This window comes from Micrasema longulum, unplaced genomic scaffold (assembly GCF_059751315.1).
Source record: "Micrasema longulum isolate JH-2025_06_02 unplaced genomic scaffold, ASM5975131v1 h1tg000812l, whole genome shotgun sequence".
NCBI lineage: Eukaryota > Metazoa > Arthropoda > Insecta > Trichoptera > Brachycentridae > Micrasema > Micrasema longulum.
Window position 1 is genome coordinate 275,848 of NW_028278004.1, and position 20,552 is coordinate 296,399.

The window sequence follows — 20,552 nt, forward strand, 5'->3', positions numbered from 1 at the left end:
CAATTAGTGAAGGAGAGATCTGAAGAGGGCTGCGGTCTCTTGACTGATGTTGCGCACTCTACAACTTAATCCCCATTTTGTATTAGTGAATTATTTAAGACTCGTTGAAAATTCATAAACAAAAATATATTTATATTAAATTAATACTACTACTTTTAAAATAGATTGATTTATTCTACCGACATTTCTTGGAGGAACTGCATTTTAATTATAATAATAAAAATACGTTTATAGTTTTATTCCACTTTTATTTATAATATTTTACCAGTGACCGGGTCACGACGAAACCCGGTACCTGGTAAAATATTATAAATAAAAGTGGAATAAAACTATAAACGTATATTTATAATTATAATACTACTACCATCACGCTGTTTTCCATATGGATAGGCAGAGAGTTGCCTATATGTAATGTTTGATACTTTTAAAAACATAATAAAGAAGTATATAATTATTTTTGCGATTAAGTTAATTTATAATAAATTCGCATTTTTATTCTGCTTTTTACATACGTGCGTCATTCGCTGGCAATAACTGACTGAATCTGTTTCACACAAACACTGGTCACGGAACAGCGTCTTTGTCTTCCTTGTTACGAGTTCTGTTTTTGTGCTCTCTCTTATACAGATTTATTGCTGTGTTGGTCGACATTCATTCTTCGCGTAGCAAGGCTAAATATTTTTTGCATTTAAATCCATCATCATTTCATGTCCGCTCCCTAGTTGGAGCGTATGGTATCCACAGAGAGCCTCCAGGCATCTCTGTCGGCTGCCAACTCCTTTGCGTCCTCCCAAGCCAGGTTTTCGTCCCGAAATTCCGACATAAACTGCCGGCGAACTGCCAGCATTGGACGTCCAGGACGTCGAGAACATAATACCTTGCAGAGTAGACAAGCGTGGTTAAGGCTCTCAGGAGCCATCTCAGTATATGGCCTAGCCAACCGTATTGCCTCCGCTAGACGACAATTGTCACCGGAGTTTGCTGCCTCCGTTCTCTTATTACCTCATTCCTAACAAAGTCAAACCACCGCACACCCAAGAGAAAATAGATGTCTAAGAAAATCCTCAGTTATACAAATTTCACTTTCTAAATCCGGTGTGAAAATGTCCACTGAAAGATTACAAAAAATACAACTTCATAATTTAAAAAAAATAAGAGAGATATATCAAGTCTTGTATCGTATGTAGACTAGTGTGACATCACAGCCACACAAGAGTTAATAAAGCCAACCTCTGCCTTGGAGTAACACCGTAAGATTTTTTAATTTTTTAATTTCCTTACCGCTGGGGGCTCAGCAGCGGGTGGAGGGCGAGCTGCAGCCTCCTGGTGTGAGGAACTGACAGTGGAAGAGGTCAGGTTGGAGCTGCTCTTGGTGGAGTTGGAGCTGTGGACGCTGCGCCTCTTGGAGTCCGGGGATTCTGGAGCAGAAGGCAAAGCTCAGTACTGACAGTGGCTGTACGGTAGTTACAAAAACCAACTAAAACTTATTATACAGTAAAACCTCATTTTCACGTTCCTCGATTTTACGTTTTCCCGCTTTTTACACCGAAATGTTCAGGACCCATTTTTCTTTATACATTCTCATACAAATATTCCCCCCAATTAACGTTTTTTACATTTTTCATGACCCCGGTTTTACGCTTAATAAATTTCGGAATTCATTTGATGTGTCAAAAAAAACTAAAATTATGTCGTAATAATGACGCCGCGGCTCGCGCGCCACCGCGCGTGCCACGCGAATGAAGAATAAAAATAGGTAAACAACTAATAAAGGATAAATATTGTCTTAACCTAAATTCAAAGCAGGTGCAGTGTAATTGACCTTTTTGTTTAAGTGTCTTTCTTTAGGGTTAGTCTTAGTTTTCATTTGAACAAAAACGTCATATTGACTTGTACAAATCATGATACGCAGTTGACAAACGTTTAGAAACAATTCAGTTTTAATAGCAATAAATTGCGGTGTTTAAAAAATAACAATATTAATATTTAAAGTTATAAAAAAGATGGTTTAAAAAGCCGCGATCTATATGAAATTTGTTTTTAGTGATGCAATAGAAAATAAAGTGATACCATATAAATAAAATTTCCCAACATTTAGGGGTAAAATTATTTTATATTTTATAAATTTAAAATTCTATTTTCGTTTTTTTTTATTTACACATAAAATAATTTTAACATCTGTTTTTAAATAAATAAAAAAACAGATTACATAATATTGTTTGAAAAAATATAAAAATACTTTTAGTGAAATCATTGAAAATAGATAAAAAAAATAAAATATTGACAATTTCCACTTATCACCGTTTTCAAAACTTTTCTGGAAGTATATATGTACACTATAGTGTAGCAAATCAATTTGATTTTTATGTAATTCCTTTTTTTTCCATACATTTATCATTTCCTCACTTTAGCGTTTTCCTCAGTTTTACACTTTTTTTCTTGCTCCCTTGAAAAAACGTAAAAAGAGCCTGTACTTTCAAAATCCAAGATTCAAAAATCTCATCAGTTTTGTAATAAATTATATTACAAAACTGATGAGATTTAGAATAATTTTATTACCTTGGTTATGTCCTGACAATGGAACGGGTGAGAGTCGAGCATTGCTGGTGTTCAAGGAAGCGGTGCAAGGCTTGGTTTCCGCAGTGGATCCTGCAAATTGTAAATATATTTATTATTAGCTCACATGACGACTTAATTGAAGATTCGATCAAGACATCATTTTATATACAACGATTAAAAATCTGTTGGACTGTCCGTACTTATTAATTAATCACTGACGTACGAATGAGGTGCATCAATAAATAAATATTTTTCTATGCATACGATTATTATTTTATTCATCCAAACTCCGACTATCCGATTTATTTTCAGAATTTCAGAAAAAAAAATTAAGACGGAAACATACTGCGATTCATAAAATAACGACTTGGCTGCCCGAAAACAGATGATAACAGTCAAACAGCTTCCTTTGACCGAGATGTTCAGCAAGCAATGACTTTCATTTACAGTACGGTGCGTATATACTGTACTAATGTATAGCACTTGTAACTACGCTTAACTTGTAAAAGTGTTGGGAATCGAACCTGAGACCTCTTGCGTGGTTGGCAAACGCGCTGACCATTACACGACGAGGCCAACACTGTATATAGTCAACAATGTTTGATTATGTCCAAATGCTTGCAGACTGACTGGATGGAATCAGCCGGATGAATCTCACCCACGTGATAAAGGTTTCAGCTCTTTTACTTCACAAAAGTCAACAGATGGAAGAGTTGAGGAAATGTGGATGTTCAAACATGGGCAGAATGGTGAATGTTACACAGTGTGTAAAGTGGCCACTTAAACCAGCCAATGACAGGTCATAAGCCCTGTAAATGCCTAGACTTCCATATTCCCTTCTCAAAATTTTTTTCCCTCTCTGATGAAATAAATCTGTATATAGTCCTTTAAATATAGCTTGATTAGAATGACAGTTGTCAGCAAAAGTGAGGACATAACTTTGTACTAACGTCTAAGGAGTGATTTATATTGACACATGAAAAATCATTTGTATCTGGCATGTTAATTTATTTTTTTTATACAATGCTTGACATATAAATCAACATAATTATATAAAATCAGCTTTAAAACTAAAAAAGAAACTAAAATAAACTTAATTATTAACGACGTTCTTACAAGGTTACATAATTTTGCAAAAATGTTAGAGATGAAACAAATTAATCAATGTAAATTGATCGAATAAAAAAATAATTCATTTGATGTGGTTCATGAAAAAAAGTATAAATGTCTTATTTTTTGGTGAATAATTGTCTTAAACACACTATAATAGGCTTGTTTTTGCATTTTTATATCAATTTTTGGAAACAGAGTTTCATGTTTGCATGAAAAAACTGATGAAATCGATTCGATCAGTGATCATTAATTTCCCATCACTAGTGACATTAGTTTGACAGCTGTCATTTTAATCAAGCTACATTTTAAGGACTGTAGTAATAATTAATACTAATTCCCTGTGTTTGTGAGAATTAAGAATACAGATCTGTGTGAGAAAGAGCCTGAATCCTGAACGAGTTTTTGACTCGGTGAACTCGAAAATCGTCTGACTCATAGGGGGTTGTGGTTGGCGCGTTTGCCCTCCATGCTTGAGACACCTTTTTTCTCGACATCTTAATTTATTGTGTATTAAAAAAAAGAGTTTCTGGTAAAATAAAACAAAATTGAACAGCCCGTTTAATACCACTTGTATTGGTGCCGGTGGGCACTTCTGGCTGGAGGGTGGCCGGCGTGGCTCCCCAGCGCTCCAGCAGTCGACACACGTGGAGATGACCAGCCCTGATGGCAACCTTGGCTGGAGTGCGACCTGGAATCGGACATTTGACAGTAGAAAACAATCGCACATTTGATAAAAATAATGACTCACATATTGTTGGAGGAAATTTTGAATGCCGTAAGGTGTAAATTGTACGACTAATGTCTGAGCACCCGATGACAAACTATCATTTATTATTTATTTATTTATCAGGACAAATATGTTTTTAATAATTTATATTTTTATACAACATTATTTTTTTGGTATTTGTATTTTTGTACATACACAAATCTGGATTTCTCCCGAGGGGGAGTAGGTATATATTTTTTATCAATATTCCTACAGAGATGAGGTAGAATTTTTTCAAATTCAGGATTATCGATATTCGAGCGTTTACAGGGCTTATGACCTGTCATTGGCTGGGTTGAGTGGCCACTTTACGTTTTTAACAACATTCCCCATTCCGCTTATTAGCGAATATCGACATTGGTATCATTTTGATTCTTGTATATATCTTATTAAATGAGAAAGCATTCACTAGCGTGTTGGAGCACCATCTATGTATTGATATTGAAGTTAAGTATTTTTAATTAGCATATTACTTTATTTTTTATGTATTAATTAAAAATACTTAACTTCAATATCAATACATAGATGGTGCTCCAACACGCTAGTGAATGCTTTCTCATTTAATAAGATATATACAAGAATCAAAATGATACCAATGTCGATATTCGCTAATAAGCGGAATGGGGAATGTTGTTAAAAACGTAAAGTGGCCACTCAACCCAGCCAATGACAGGTCATAAGCCCTGTAAACGCTCGAATATCGATAATCCTGAATTTGAAAAAATTCTACCTCATCTCTGTAGGAATATTGATAAAAAATTATATTTTTATTCTTATAGTGTATTAATATTGTAATAGCATGTGTATTTTATTGAATAAAGACTCTATTACATCTTACCACAATGATCGGAATGTTTCGGATTAGCTCCGTGCTGCAGCAGCCAAAGAACACACTCTTCGTGGCCTTCTTGGGATGCGATTCCTGAAACATTTGTTATTTTATTTACATGGAATGCTGGGTGCTGGGTATTGGATTGAAAAAGAGGAAACATCTCTCCTCATATTCGAGAGGAAAATACTAAGAAATAAATATACAGAGCTTTGTAGGAAAATGGAGTTTGATGATTCAGTCGGCCTAGTGGTGTGTTCGCTTACCGTGCGAGAGGTCTCGGGTTCGATTCCCGACATGGCTGATGCGAAATATTTATTTAAATGGGTGTTCTTGCACAAGAATATTTCATAGTCCCTGGACTAGTACCTGAAACGTAAGACTGATCATCTTAACTTCATATAACAATGAATTTACAATAGCGAACACCGGACGGAGAGCTGTGGTGAGCGGCACGAAATGTAAAATGTTCTTCCGGTGCGCGACGTTTAATATCTTGTCCGAGCTTACTGTGCGTACTGAAAACTCTTTACAACTCCTTGGTGCGAAGTAGACTCCAGAGTGGCTCGACAATTTGGGGGCCACATGAACTGAAGTACTCTCTTATGATTATTCTGAGATATCTCTACATGAGAGAGTGCGGGTATTATCCTCGGCTCTACCCGACCGAATTTCTCCAGGGTATGCTCGGCTACAACCGTTTAGAGACTAGAAGGAATGTGTATTTGACGACACATTTTTATCTATTGTTACGCGGTGTAATCGATAATTCTGAGATTATGATAAGCATTGGTTTGTATGTTTCTGATAATTACCTAAGACAGCATCAGCATAGATTGTTTCATATTCCGATATGCAGGACCACCCTGCCTGTTGGAAGGGCTACCGCTATGCTGAACAACATCGCTCTGGCTATTGATCTGTTCCGTGTATCTGAAGGGGTTTTCCGGGGCAGGATTCTCCTACTATTTTGACATGAGTCTCTTTCATGTATTTTTTTCTTTTTTATAATATGTACGCATTGAATTTATGTTTGTAATGTATATGTTATATTTAAATAAGTGAATTGAATTGAAAAAAATAAATTGAACTACGCGTTGCGGATCAAATCGGGGTTTGGCTCTGCCAACCACACGGCTTCGGGTGTTGCTCTCCACAGTATAAAAAAAAAGTATATATACCTACTTCACACTGAACTAAAATTGTAAAATGTCTTCCTCGGCATGGGATGTCCCAGTGAGGAATACATTGCTAATTCAATTATACAGTGACGTCCAAAGGTAAAATGTAGGTATTGAGGGGTATTCGAACCATCCCCACGTATGTTCCGCGATTTTGCATAGTTTTTGAGTTATGATTTTTTTAAATGGGTTTTTGAAAATTTTATGTTTCGCGATTTTGCATAGTTTTTGAGTTATGATTTTTTTAAATGGGTTTTTGAAAATTTTCAACCAGATCGTTTTCAAATTTTTTTATTAATTTGTGGAATGTTTAATCAAGATTTTTTTTTCCTAATTCATTTCAATTTAATTTTACTTTCACGCATAAAATAATCAGCTTCGTAACATTCATGGAAGCTTCACAAGTTTTGACCTAAAATGGAGAATTTATTTATTTAACTTTTTGTACATGTTATTTGTACATTGGCGGGCTTATTGATAAATGGCAATTTCTTCCAACCAACCAACAAAATAATAGTCTTATTTTTATAATTCAAGTTACAGAACATATTGAATAGAAAAAAATATTAAAAAGCTAAAGATATATAAAAATAGAAATAAACGTATTTGTTTAAAAATTACCTTAAATCAAAACTATTACTCAATGGGAAAAAAGAGAAAGGGAGGAGAGATTAAGGAAGAGAAAGGAGATGTTTCTTCAGACGTGATTTAAACAGAGATAATGTAGTAACATCTTTGATGGTGGATGGGAGATGATTCCACAGTGGAGCCGCATGGACACTATATGAGTTAGAGAAGAAAGAGGAATTATGGATGGGTATTAAGAGAGTGGCTTGAGAATTAGAACGAAGAGGTAAACCATGAACTGATAAGCGTGAATTTAAGTTCGAGCGAGTCAAAAACCGATATTATTTGATCAAATGATTGCGCTTTCCGTACCGAGAGGGGTGGCTCCCTGGTCGCACTGGGCGTTAGCGTCCGCCCCGCCGGACAGCAGCAGGCGCACCACGGCCGCCTGGCCCCTCCAGGAGGCGGAGTGGAGGGGGGTCCGCCTCTCCCCGTCGCGCGCGTCTATATTGCAACCACCTGAAAGGAAACAGTGCATTATTATTACTATTATGGATAACTTATATAGCGCCATTTTCGTAATAAAATACCTCAACGGCGCTTTACAAAGTGATTATATAAAGATTTAAATTTAATTTTAACTTTTTTGATTTAAGAAAAACAATGTACTTTGTCACCACATGCTAAGGATTTATTCCAATGATTTAGAGAACAAGTGGGTTTTAAGTTTCTTCCGAAAAAAATCACTTCACTCTCACAGCCTCGCGCTTCTGCTGGGAGAGCATTCCATGCCGTAGGGCCTGCGACAGCAAATGCACGTTCGCCGAATTTAGTACGCTGTTTGTGTAGAGGTATAGTGACTTTTCCTTTCGACATAGATGTAGCTTATCTAAGCGTAAGATGTCTGTCAGCTAGTTCATCTGGAATGCAGAGTTCCCTTAGATATTCTGGAGCAGAGTTGCGCAGTGACTTATACATAAGCCAACAGAGTTTGTACTCCACCCTCTGTGGAAAACGTAGCCAGTGTAATTCCCGAAGTATGGGAGTGATATGACTGAACTTAGAGATTCCAAAAATAAGTCTCGCTGCGCAAGTCCGTGACCTTGGAGTTATACTTGATATTAAACTTACATTTAACAAACATATGGAAAATACTGTAGAAAAAGCTTACAAAATGTTAGGGCTTGTCATACGATCAACCAAACCTTTCACAAGAACTAGCGCATTAAGAAAACTTTTTTTTTTCATATAAATGTAGTGTCCTAAAGTTTGGTTCACCGATTTAGAATCTTCAATCTTACTTACAAAAATCATATTGAACATATTTAAAACTATTTTCTTAAACAATTAGATTTCAAAAATAATGTTTCATTTTTAATTAGGACTGAGTCCGCTAATTTTCACAAGGTCAAAATCACACAACTCAGCGTATCATGTTGGATATGAGCTTTCTCTATAAAATTGTTAATAATCTAATTGATAGCGCAGAAATTGTTAGAAGCATTTCATATCGAGTGTCTGTCCGTAGAACTCGTCAATCTGTACTCTTCGACATTCCTAACTCAATGACTAATTATATGAAAAATAGCACTCTTTGAAGAATACGGATTACTTATAGTGACAGTTTTAGTGACATCGACATATTACCTTGTAAATACCATACTTTTGTTAAAGACATTTTAAATTGATCTCCTGCTTAACTTTTAATTTTGATTTATAATTTTATCTTATAATTTTAACTTTTTAATTTTAATTTTAACTTTTAATTTAAACTTTTAATTTCAACTTTAAATTTGAACTTTTAATTTTAACTTTTAATTTTTATCTTTAACATTTAATTTGAACTTTTAATTTTAAAATTTGAACTTTTGATTTTAATTTTAACTTTGAATTTTAACTTTGAATTTTAACTTTGAATTTTAACTTTGAATTTTAACTTTGAATTTTAACTTTTAATTTAAATTTTAACTTTTAATTTTAATTTTAACTTTTAATTTCAACTCTTAATTTTTACTTATTCATATGTACATCTACTACCTGCATCTAAATTATTATTGTTGGTTGTGAATTTTTACTAAGAAATAAAGATGTTCATGGAAGCAGAGAGAGAGGGAGGAAAGTAGAGTTGGAGCTATACAATGTCTTCCCCCTTTTATGTACTGTTTATTTAATATTTTTATTTTTATACATTTATTTTTGTAGAATTTAATTATTTTTCCCCCTCTCCTCCTGTATTCATTATAAATCAATGTGAAATCTGTAATTGGTTTTACTTTTTTTAATTGTTCTTTTGTACCTTGTATTTATATAAAGTATGTATGATTTCCTTAATAAACAAATATATTAATAAGAAAACAATCAATTGTGTAAAACTTACCAACAGTCAGTAGAAGATTAACCATTTCATAATGTCCCTGCCAGGCGGACACGTGCAGTGGAGTTCGTCCCTACGAGAAAAGAAAACATTTATTTTAAAAAAAACGGTAAAATCACAAATCAGAGGTCCGAGGTTGGAGCCCTGCTTTACCACAACTTAATTCTCGTTTTACAATAAGTTATTTACAGCTCATAAGAAAGTTTTTAATTTTTGAGGAAAACATAAGAATGAAAATTGACCCTTTTTAAAAAAAAATGAGTCATTAGTAAGCGATCAAAAACGAATAGTGAAAAATCTGGTAATGTATCCAAAATAAAACAAATTTATGGATTATAATTCTACTTTATTTTTTATAAAATATACAAAGGAATTGTGACGCGTTTCGTCTTGTTAGGACATTTAATCATACAGTAGAGTCTCGGTTATCCGACCTTCGGTTATCCGACCTTCCGAGTTATCCGACCTACCAGGACAATGGCCCTTTCCTTTACCCGACTGCACGCATCGTTTCCTTGTTTAGTTTCTGCCGTTTTGTTAGACTGTTAGTTGTGTTTTAATTTTGTCGTCTTTAAAAGTTGTGGTGATGGATTCAAAAAGTAAAAAGGTGGTTATGTCAATGGAAGAAAAACTGAAAGCCTTGAAGAGATTAGACAATGGTGAAACTTTATTAAAAGTGGCGCAAGATTATAACGTAGGAAAAACGGATGTTTTAGTTCGTTTCATTTAGTTATGTTACATGTACATATTTGAAAAGTTTTCGATGTGCAAATAAAATTATGTAACACATTTTCAATGTCGTTATATGTCATTATAATTTTCCGCGTTATCCGACCTTTTCGCTTATCCGACCTTTTCGCTTATCCGACCTTTTCGCTTATCAGACCTTTTCGCTTATCCGACCTTTTCGCTTATCAGACCTTTTCGCTTACCCAACCCTTTTGCTTATCCGAGCTTTTCGCTTATTTGACCTTTTCGCTTATCCGACCTTTTCGCTTATCAGACCTTTTCGCTTATCCGACCTTTTCGCTTATCCGAGCTTTTCGCTTATCAGACCTTTTCGCTTACCCAACCCTTTTGCTTATCAGACCTTTTCGCTTACCCAACCCTTTTGCTTATCCGAGCTTTTCGCTTATCCGAGCTTTTCGCTTATCCAACCTTTTCGCTTATCAGACCTTTTCGCTTACCCAACCCTTTTGCTTATCCGAGCTTTTCGTTTATCCGACCTTTTCGCTTATCCGACCTTTTCGCTTATCAGACCTTTTTGCTTACCCAACCCTTTTGCTTATCCGACCTTTTCGCTTATCCGACCTTTTCGCTTATCCGACCTTTTCGCTTATCCGACCTTTTCGCTTATCCGACCTTTTGCTTATCCGACCTTTTCGCTTATTCGACCTTGCCGCGGCCGGTTTAGTTCGGATAATCGAGACTCTACTGTAATTATAATTATTATATTACATCATCATATTATACATCATCATAGTACATCATTATGATTATAATTATTATATTACATCGTAATATGACATCATAAATATTATATTAATTTTGAAATCATACACCGTACAAATATTTTGAAATAATGGAAGGTTTTCCTAAATATAACCAAAATATTCCTCTAAAATATACTCAGTATACCCTAATTGATTTTTAATTACTCTACTTATTTTGGCTTGTATAGAAATCCACAAACATAAAACAGCAATTATTTTTAGTATACAAGACAACTTTGTAAATATTTAAGTTCGTTTGTTTGAAAATGCCCTAACAAGACAAAACGCGTCACAATATACCCTTTGTATAATTTATATAAAATAAAGTAGAATTACAATCCAATAAACTTGTTTTATTTTGGATACATTACCAAATTTAATAAGGAATTCTACCAATTGTCTGCATAAGTGAAAAATCTGTCATTTAAATGAATAATTGTCGGCGACTGTTACATGCTAGTAAATTCAGCCCTTCGAGGATCATAAAATTGCCTTAATGAGTCTGTCTTCTTGACATTATTCACTTCGCTGTCCCTGGTCTCCACCTCGGGGCTCGCTCTCTGGATGAGGTAGCGCGCCATGGAGGTGCGGTTATCGAGCGCCAGGATATACAGGGTCTATACACAGTAACCTGCAGCGGGAACACCGTTCGAGATGAGCAGCACTTACTTCGCTATCCCTGGTCTCCACGTCGGCGCTCGCCCGCTGGATGAGGTAGCGCGCCATGGAGATGCGGTTGTCGAGCGCCAAGATGTACAGGGTGCTGCGCTGATCCGCATCCAGTGCGTCCACCGCAGCTCCGCGCTCCACCAGGATGCGAACGGCCTCGTAGTGGCCTTCCAGGGCCGCCACTCTGCAACACAAATGTAGATATGAAACGAGGAATCAATGTGTCAAGGGACATTCCTACCATTACTCATCTTCAACCGACTCATTTAGCTTTTAAATGCCACTTGTAAACAGTCATCAGAGTTTTAAATTTATTGCAACAGAGGGAAAACATTCTTGAGAAGGGAATATGGAAGTCTAGGCATTTACAGGGCGGTGATTTGGTTCAGCTGGATGAAACTCACCCACATAATAAAGGTTTCAGCTCGTTTACTTAACAAAAGTCAACAGATGGAAGAGTTGAGGAAATGTGGATGTTTTAACATGGGCAGAATGGTGAATGTTACACAGTGCGTAAAGTGGCCACTTAAACCAGCCAATGACAGGTCATAAGCCCTGTAAATGCCTAGACTTCCATATTCCCTTCTCAATAATGTTTTCCCTCTGTTGCAATAAATTTAAATATGAATAACTCCCTAAAGAGTAAATCCAGCCAATCTGCAGGCATTTGGACATACTCAAACATTGTTGAGTCATCAGAGTCACCAAATTATTGGCATTTCTTGAGGTTCTTTAGCACTTTTCTATAAAACAAAACTTGTTATGAAATCCACGATGCATGACAGACACGGCCAACACGAGCTCACTCTTCCAGTTCTTGAAGCAGACTGTCACACTTGTTCACAGTGTTGGCAACTCGTCATGAGCAAATGTCGCTAAACGGAGGTTCAAAAGTCGCTAGAAGTCGCTAGATCTTAAGTCGTTAGAGGTTGTTAGACGGAGGGGGGTGTTGGAGAAGGGGGAGGGGGGTTGCTGATGGGAGGAGGGGTAAGGATTTTTGGAGGCAGTTTGCACGATTACCTTCAAGTATAATTAATACTTTTAAGTAATTAAAAAATAAAAAATTAGTTTAGGTTTTTATTTAATAGAAATTAAACATAAAAGTAAGTTATGTCATAAGTAAAGGAAATTTGATAAAAAAGTGTATATTCTAGGTGCTACTGATAAAAATATAGTAAGTAGTGAATGATTCTTGCCTTAATATTTAATCAATAAAATATTTCATCATAATGAAATACTCTCAATCAAAAGAAACAGACACCATATATTATATTCTCCAAAAAAACTTACAAAATACGGAACATATTTTTAATGCAAAATAGAGAAAGAGCATCTAATATATATATATATAGCCAAGTGCATTATACCAAAAAGGTATAAATCCATAATATATTTTAATACCAGTGTAAAATAAAACAAAATATTTTTTACTTTTTATGTCACTTAAAATCAAAAAACAAAAATTACTTTTTTCTTAGTGCCTCTGAATAAAATGTAATAAGGAATTACATGTCAAATTAATGTCAAAAATATTTTAATTTCAATAAAATAATATTATTAATATTCAAAGCATTAACTTTGTGGTCCAACTTGATTGATAAAATTTGTATAAAACCACTCACCGACTTATCTGTCTACCGGTTTCGAAAGTAAATAATATGGAGATTTTTTACATAAAGAAGGCTTTGAAAAATAATGTCCCATTAATTAATAATCAAGTAACTTTCCAATATAGTCCATTATTCGATATTTCATTGTAATGGTCACCTCACCCCTCCCTTTTTCCTCCTTTTCCGATTGTTAATCCTTTTGAAATATTAGCTTCATAAGTCATTAACCCTCGGTGGTGGCGTAGTGAAGCATGTGTCTAACCTGCATGTCGATTTTATATTTTTGCAAATCTACTATGGTGAAGGTGTGTAGTGGTATTCGCATGTTGGTGTAGTGTTGTTGTCCTGACGAAGAGACGGGTTACGTCTCGAAACCGGTAGACAGATAAGTCGGTGAGTGGTTTTATACAAATTTTATTAACATATCAATAAAATAAACTTGAAATGTCTGTCATCACATTCCTTTCTAAATTTTTGGGAAGAAAATTTCTTCATCACAAGTGATTCCACTTTTACTTCAACTTTTGACAGCTCGCTTAAAAGTCGCTAGAATTTATTTGTCGCTAAAAAAATAAAAAAAGTCATTTTCAATGTCGAAATGTCGCTTAATCTAGCGACAAAGTCGCTAAATTGGCAACACTGCTTGTTCAATCATGACACTGACGCCAATGATGAAACAGGGATCATCTCGATCATTTTATTTTTAATAAATAAATTGCATTAGATGTGAGTCAGATCAAATAAATAACCATGAATAAAACTTCTGTAGTTTTATTTCTATTCATGTTTCGAAAACTTCTGGCCCGCCTTTATGGCTAGTCCAGCTTGGGATCGTAAACGGAAAATACTTCATAAATTGATTTGTCGGGTAGATCTAAAATGTTTATTTTACCTCAGCGCAGTTTTTCCATCATGCGCGTGCTGATCCACGGGGGCATTCCACTCGTCTATTAGAAGTTCCATAAGCCTGAAGAAAACAATAATTTTAAATAAGATAAAATAATCTGAATATATCTTTATCATTCAAATATTCCTCCCAATGAACGTTTTTTATAACCCCGGTTTTACATCGAAATTTTTTCATAACTCGTTTGATTCTTCAAAGACAAGCCGCGCGCCGCCGCGTGAATGGAGAGTAAAATCGAGGTAAATAAAAAAATGTTTAAATTATTGTCTTAAACTAAATTCAAAGTAGGTGCAGTGTTATTGACCATTTTGCTTAAGTGTCTAATTTTGACATTTCACTAAATAGTGACATGCAGTTGACGCATGTTTAGGAAGAATAAAGTCTTTACATCAATAAATTACGATGCAGAAAGTTTAAAAAATTGGCAATAGAAATATTGTTTGATGTTATAAACAATTTGAAAAGAAGATATTTAAACAGTTATCATAAAAGTGTGAAACAGTCCCCGATGTAAATGACAGTTGAAATTCTGTAGTGCCATACTAAAAAAAGTGATACTAAATAAAATAAATTTCCCAATATTTAGGGGAAAACCATTGTATGTATTTTATGCTAATTCAAATGTTTTTTTTAGTGTTTTAAGGTTAAGTGTACCATCGTAAAATTAGTTAAGCATGTTTTTCTTTTTAATTCAATTTAAAAAAAAACACAGTATTGTATTGATTTTTATTGAAAAAAAAAATATTTTAAAAAATGCAAAATATTTAATATGAAATCATGGTAAATATTAATAATCCCCAATTATGGCACTTTTTAGGATTTTTCTGCAGTATATTTAGTAAAGTCTAGTACAATAAATATATTTTTATGTAATTTCATTTTTCCCATACATTTTTAATTTCCTCACTTTAGAGTGCTCCTCAGTTTTACAATTTTTGTTGTTACCCAGAAAAACGTAAAACAGGGGTTTTACTGTATTGTGTTTTGGAAATTTTATGTACGTAACATATTTCATTCATATCTTTTAAATAAATTTCATTGGAATTTTTTTTCTTCTGATACATTAAAAAATATCTGGTAGCTAAAATTTGCAAATAATGGAGCCCATTTTGAGCATTTACTTTGAAAAATAAAACAACTTGTCTTAGTATTTTTTAATTCACACAATCCCGTCCTTTTATTGAGCCAACTTATTTCTTTACTTTCTATGGTAGCGTAGTCTAACCAAATTAAGCTAGCTAACTTTTAAAGTGCGTCTTTGATGCATAGAAAAAATATCAACACTTGTACAATTGACGTTCGCTTTTTAACACGGTGCCCTAGCAACAAATGAAATTTTCAGGGTTACTTTTCCATAGATAAGAGTGTTGCAGAATTTTTTTAACTCAAAAACTACTTCTTTTTTAAAGATTATTTTTTATTCAGAATTAAATCAAATGACTCAAAACTGTATTGTAAGATAAAAGGCCCACTATTCAGCTATTTGAAGAAAAAAAATTACGGTTGTAGACCTATTAGTTTGACTACACTTGGTACATTCAGTGTAAATTCGGATTTTGACTAAAATTTCTTTAAAACCAGAATAACTTTCAAACGACTGAATATCGCGGAACATACATGGGGGTTTAATGGATAGGCATCGAGGTCCACATTCACTCTGCCACCGATGATCCAGCCTCCCGGTTACACCGTGTATAATGATATAAAGTCATCATCATTCCCTTTTCGCACATAATGGTGCACAGGGCACTGCTTTGGTAGACCAATCGCGGCGTATCTTAATCTTTTTTTTGTTTGTTACATATGTTATACTATGATTACACTTTAGGTACCAGTCCAGGGACTATGAAATATTCTAGTGTAAAAATACCATTTTAAATAATATTTCATATCAACCATGTCGGGAATCGAACCCGAGACCTCTTGCATGGTAGGCAAATGCGCTGACCATTACACCACGAGGCCTAAAAGTCAATTAAGTCACATTGTAAAAAAACAAATAATTAAGATTTACACAACTAATTTAGGCTTTATTAATAGAACTACGTCTGATTTCCAAAGTATGCTTACACTTAAAACACTTTATTGCTCTTTAGTTCGCCCTATTCTTGAATATGCATCTGTAATCTGGTCCCCTCATTATGCTGTTCATATCAAGCGCCTTGAATCAGTTCAACATCGTTTTATAAGAAAAATTGCATGGAAGATGGGATTGGAAAGAGGAGACTATTCATATTCTGATATGGAGAGGTTTTTAAGCATATCAAGTCTTGAAAAACGCAGATGCATTGCAGATATAATCTGCATGTATAAAATTATGAACTGTCTCATTGATGCCCCTGAAATTTTGCAAAAGATTCTTTTTAACGTTCCCACCCGTAGACTAAGAAATAATGAAATGCTTTTCCTCGGTCACTACAGGACCAATTATGGTGCACAGTCGCCTTTGCCCAGAATGATCAGGCGGGTGAACGATCATCAAGATCTTGATTATTATGGTGTAAGGATGTCTTTCTTTACAAATCAGCTAAAGAATCTGTATAGTTAGCCTATGCTTTTTACTTAATCTAAAAAATCTATCATCTGTCTTTGCTGCTTATTTCTGTTCCTTATATTTTTTTATTCCTTTGTAAAAATTTCTTTTAATTGTAATGTTTATAATGGACTTTGTCCGTAAATAAATAAATAATAATAATAATAATAATAATAACTTTTTTCAAACTAAGTTACCTTGGTGGCGTTTGCCTTTTAAACATACATAATTTTACGCTTCGTATGGCATGAGTACTCAAAACTGTCATTTTTAGGGTTAGTGACTTTTGCCTGAACGACGACGGTATAGCCCATTCAAATCTTTAACAAACCTTTGTTTATGTGTGCATGAAGGAATGACAAATTTATATTACCTGCAATGTCCTTCTTGGGCCGCCAGCATCAAAGGACCCTTCCCATCGTTATCTTTTTCGTCCACCTTAGCCCCGGCTTCTAAAAGAACGTCGCAAACTTCGAGGTGCCCTGTAATATGATGAAAACAAAGTCAACGGGTGGAAGAGTTGAGGTAATGTGGATGTTTAAACATAGGCAGAATGGTGAATGTGCCCACTTAAATCGGCCAATGACAAGTCATAAGCCCTGTAAATGCCTAGACTTCCATATTCCCTTCTCGAAAATGTTTTACCTCTCTGTTGGAACAAATTTAGATCTGAATAACTCCCTAGGGTGGAAATCCGGCCAGTCTGCAAACATTTGGACATACTCAAAACATTGTTAAATATATGAGGCCCTTAGTATCAAAGATGGCCAAACACTAAAAATAGTACCAAAAGTGGCCAATTGCTTATTTAATACTTAAAAAAATAGTGCTTCTTGTTATGTTGACCTTTGGTTAATTGTTCAAATAGCATCAAATATTACCAAATAAAAAAATATTTATTGTATATATAGAAAACCTCATTTTTACATTTTCCTGCTTTTTATGCCGAAATGTGTAGGTCCCATTTTTTTCATTAATGTTTTTCAAAATCCAGGTTTTACGTTGAAAATTTTTCGAAACTCATTTGATCTGTCAAGACACCGAGCTGTTTATACCGTATATAAATTAAAAAGTGCTGTTACAGATTTTTGAAATTTTCTCAAAAATAGGTAATGGGGTCGTGTGGCCATCTTTGATACTAAGGGCCTCATATGTACATTGTTATTATTAGAGCACACACAAGAATATGTTCATGTGTGCCCTATTTCAAGATTCAAAATATAAAATACCTTCAAAAGCGGCATAGTGCAGCGGAGTCCAGCCGGCATTATCGCGGTGATGTTCATCCAATCCTCGATCTACGAGTTGTCGCACGACCTCAACATTACCTAAAACCATTGCCGATGTTAGAAAGGGATAGACCATGATCAGAAAGGTGTGTAAAATTCGCATCCAAGCCACAAACTCATTTTACAAAATGGAAATACAGAAACCAGATTCCCATTTTAAAATATCACGGTGCAAAAGGGTGTTTTTTAAACAATTACTTTAACAATACGTAAGAGTTATGTTAAGAATATCAACTTGTTGGAAAGAGTCCAACGAGGCTTCCATATGTGGAGAGACTGGAAACTCTCTCACAAGGCTGCAGGAACGGCTAGAAAGGGGTGACCTGATAGAGACATACGAGATACTCAACAGTCACTATAGCTGCACAAATTTGGATCCCATGTTTGAGCTTAAACAAGATGCTCATCTTCGAGGCCAGTCTCAGGCTGGAGAAAATGAGATTCAATCAAAATGCACGGAAGCATTTCCTGAGCAATAGGGTTGTTGATGGTTGGGATAAGCTGCCACAAGAACTGATCTCAAGGCTAGATTTGTTTCGGAAAAGTTAAATAGCGCCAACTAATTTTATGTATTCGCTTTTAAAGTTTCCTACAAGGGGTTGCATGTCCTTACTACTCGGTAAAAAAACCGGATTCAGGTGAACAACAGATAGTCTCTTTCCTTACACAACACAAGTTCCCTCCCTCTCACCTTGGGCGGCGGCGACGCTGAGCACGGTGCGGCCGTCGCGGTCGATGGTGTCGACGCAGCAGCCCCAGAAGAGCAGCGCGCGCACGGCGGGCGCGTGGCCCGCGGCCGCGGCGGCCCACAGCGGCGTGCGGCCGGCGCGGTCCGCCGCTTCGGGGTCCGCCTCCGCCTCGAGCAGATGCTCCATCACGTCCCTGGCAAGGAAACGAGATGATTAAATAATGTCGACAAGAACAATACGTCGATATTTCTGCTTGAAAACATGACTTCTATTTGAGTCGTTCATGGTTGTGGAAATAAAAGCTAGATAGATATTTATATTTGTTGCAACTAAGAGGAAAATTATTTTTGAGAAGGTAATATAGAAGTATAGGCATTTACAGGGCTTATGAACTGTCATTAAGACTTACTTGTGTCCCTCAAAAGCGGCCACAAGTAGAGGAGTCATGCCGTCCTTGTCTGGCCTGGCAGGTGCTGCCCCCCTGTCCAATAGGAGCTGGGCACAGCCCCCTCCACCGGAGCACAGGGCGGCCACTGCTAAAGCTGTCCTTCCTAAATAAGAAAATTAATAAGAATGATTTATTATCAAAACGTCAGAGGATTGAGGCATAAAATTCAATAGGCTTAAAGAGACAAATCATTATAAACCAAACAATGGTATATAGAGAAATGAAATATTTAAGTTTACAACCACTGTTAGGAATCAAACCCAGCACCTCAAGCAGGGTAGGCGAGCACGACAGCCATTGCACTATGAAATGGCACTACCTCTGCTAGATTTCATTTTTTGAGATTTTTACGCCTATCAAGTCAAAACCACTCATCCAGGATTCTGCTATAGACAAACTCAAAATATTGTTGGATAATGATTGTTATTACCGTCGGCGTCGGCGTGGTCGATGTCGGCGCCACTGTCCAACAGGTGCGTGACGATGTCGGTATGTCCCATGTAGGCAGCCGCTATGAGCGCCGTCCTGCCTTCCAAGTCCGTTTTGTTGACATCGGCGCCGTGCGCTATCAGCAACCGGACGATCTCTTCGTGTCCCGACCAAGCCGCGGCCCTGGGATACAGAATGATATTGCGTTGCGGAAACACAAGCAACAAAGAGTGAGGGTACACTAATTATTTCAACTTTAAAATTTACAGTGTAAATATTAGTATAATTACCTGAGAGCCGTGCGATGATCGCTGTCCACACAATCTACTTCACAGCCATGTTTCAATAGTAACTCCACAACCTGCCAAAGTCAAAACAACATTTTAGTTTTAAAAAATACCATTAAATGTGCTGCAAGACCAACAGGACGTTAATCCAATGACGAAATCGGATGACACATCTGGTGCAACGTCCTTGAGGACATCAACTTCATCGTGAGGCGTGGAGAACAAAGGAACACGGCCTACAAAAGGACCACAGGATCCAGCGATCAGCCAGCTCAAGTCATGCAGTCAGTTCAATTAAGTTATCGTCGTTAATCTCGTACATCATAACAAAATGTAGTAGCTTATTCAACCTGCAATAAATCCACCTACGAATGTCAACATCGTTTCTTCTGTCACCAACTGGGGTACGAGCTCCTCCCTGTATCCACAAGAAAAATGCTATATATGTATATCTCCTCTAACTGCTGCCATCTACGACCCGCAAGTAATTTGTCCACCTTTTTTCTGGTCTTCCTACGGCTCTTTTGTTGTTCCAAGGCCTCTGTTTCAGGATTCTTGGCGACCATTTGACACTCCCTGCATCCACAAGCAAAATGCTACATATTCAAATCTCACTAACTGCTGCCATCTACAACCCGCAAGTCATTTGTCCACAAATTTTGTGGTCTTCCTACGCCTGTTTTGTTGTTTCAAGGCCTCTACAGGATTTTCAGCGACCATCCGACACTGTCCTGACTCGTCATCGCCATTTTAGTAATTAAAAAAAAGGTCGACACATCTTTCGAACATTTTGACTTCGTAGTTGTTAG

The 20,552-nt window shown here is 35.9% G+C and overlaps 1 protein-coding gene across 1 annotated transcript in view; it reads right to left on the reverse strand.

Moving 5' to 3' along the window:
- LOC148278890 (uncharacterized) overlaps nucleotides 1-20,552 on the reverse strand; it is a gene marked incomplete at its 5' end in the record, with an annotated part of 52,072 nt that overhangs the window by 12,874 nt on the left and 18,646 nt on the right. Inside the window, 14 exons of the mRNA XM_088230738.1 lie at nucleotides 1,282-1,418; nucleotides 2,560-2,649; nucleotides 4,238-4,360; nucleotides 5,277-5,360; nucleotides 7,388-7,534; nucleotides 9,393-9,462; nucleotides 11,552-11,735; nucleotides 14,054-14,128; nucleotides 16,975-17,083; nucleotides 17,831-17,929; nucleotides 18,582-18,772; nucleotides 18,989-19,130; nucleotides 19,458-19,639; nucleotides 19,747-19,817. Coding sequence (XP_088086864.1) covers nucleotides 1,282-1,418; nucleotides 2,560-2,649; nucleotides 4,238-4,360; nucleotides 5,277-5,360; nucleotides 7,388-7,534; nucleotides 9,393-9,462; nucleotides 11,552-11,735; nucleotides 14,054-14,128; nucleotides 16,975-17,083; nucleotides 17,831-17,929; nucleotides 18,582-18,772; nucleotides 18,989-19,130; nucleotides 19,458-19,639; nucleotides 19,747-19,817 — 1,704 coding nt within the window. The remainder of the gene's footprint in view (nucleotides 1-1,281; nucleotides 1,419-2,559; nucleotides 2,650-4,237; nucleotides 4,361-5,276; nucleotides 5,361-7,387; nucleotides 7,535-9,392; nucleotides 9,463-11,551; nucleotides 11,736-14,053; nucleotides 14,129-16,974; nucleotides 17,084-17,830; nucleotides 17,930-18,581; nucleotides 18,773-18,988; nucleotides 19,131-19,457; nucleotides 19,640-19,746; nucleotides 19,818-20,552) is intronic.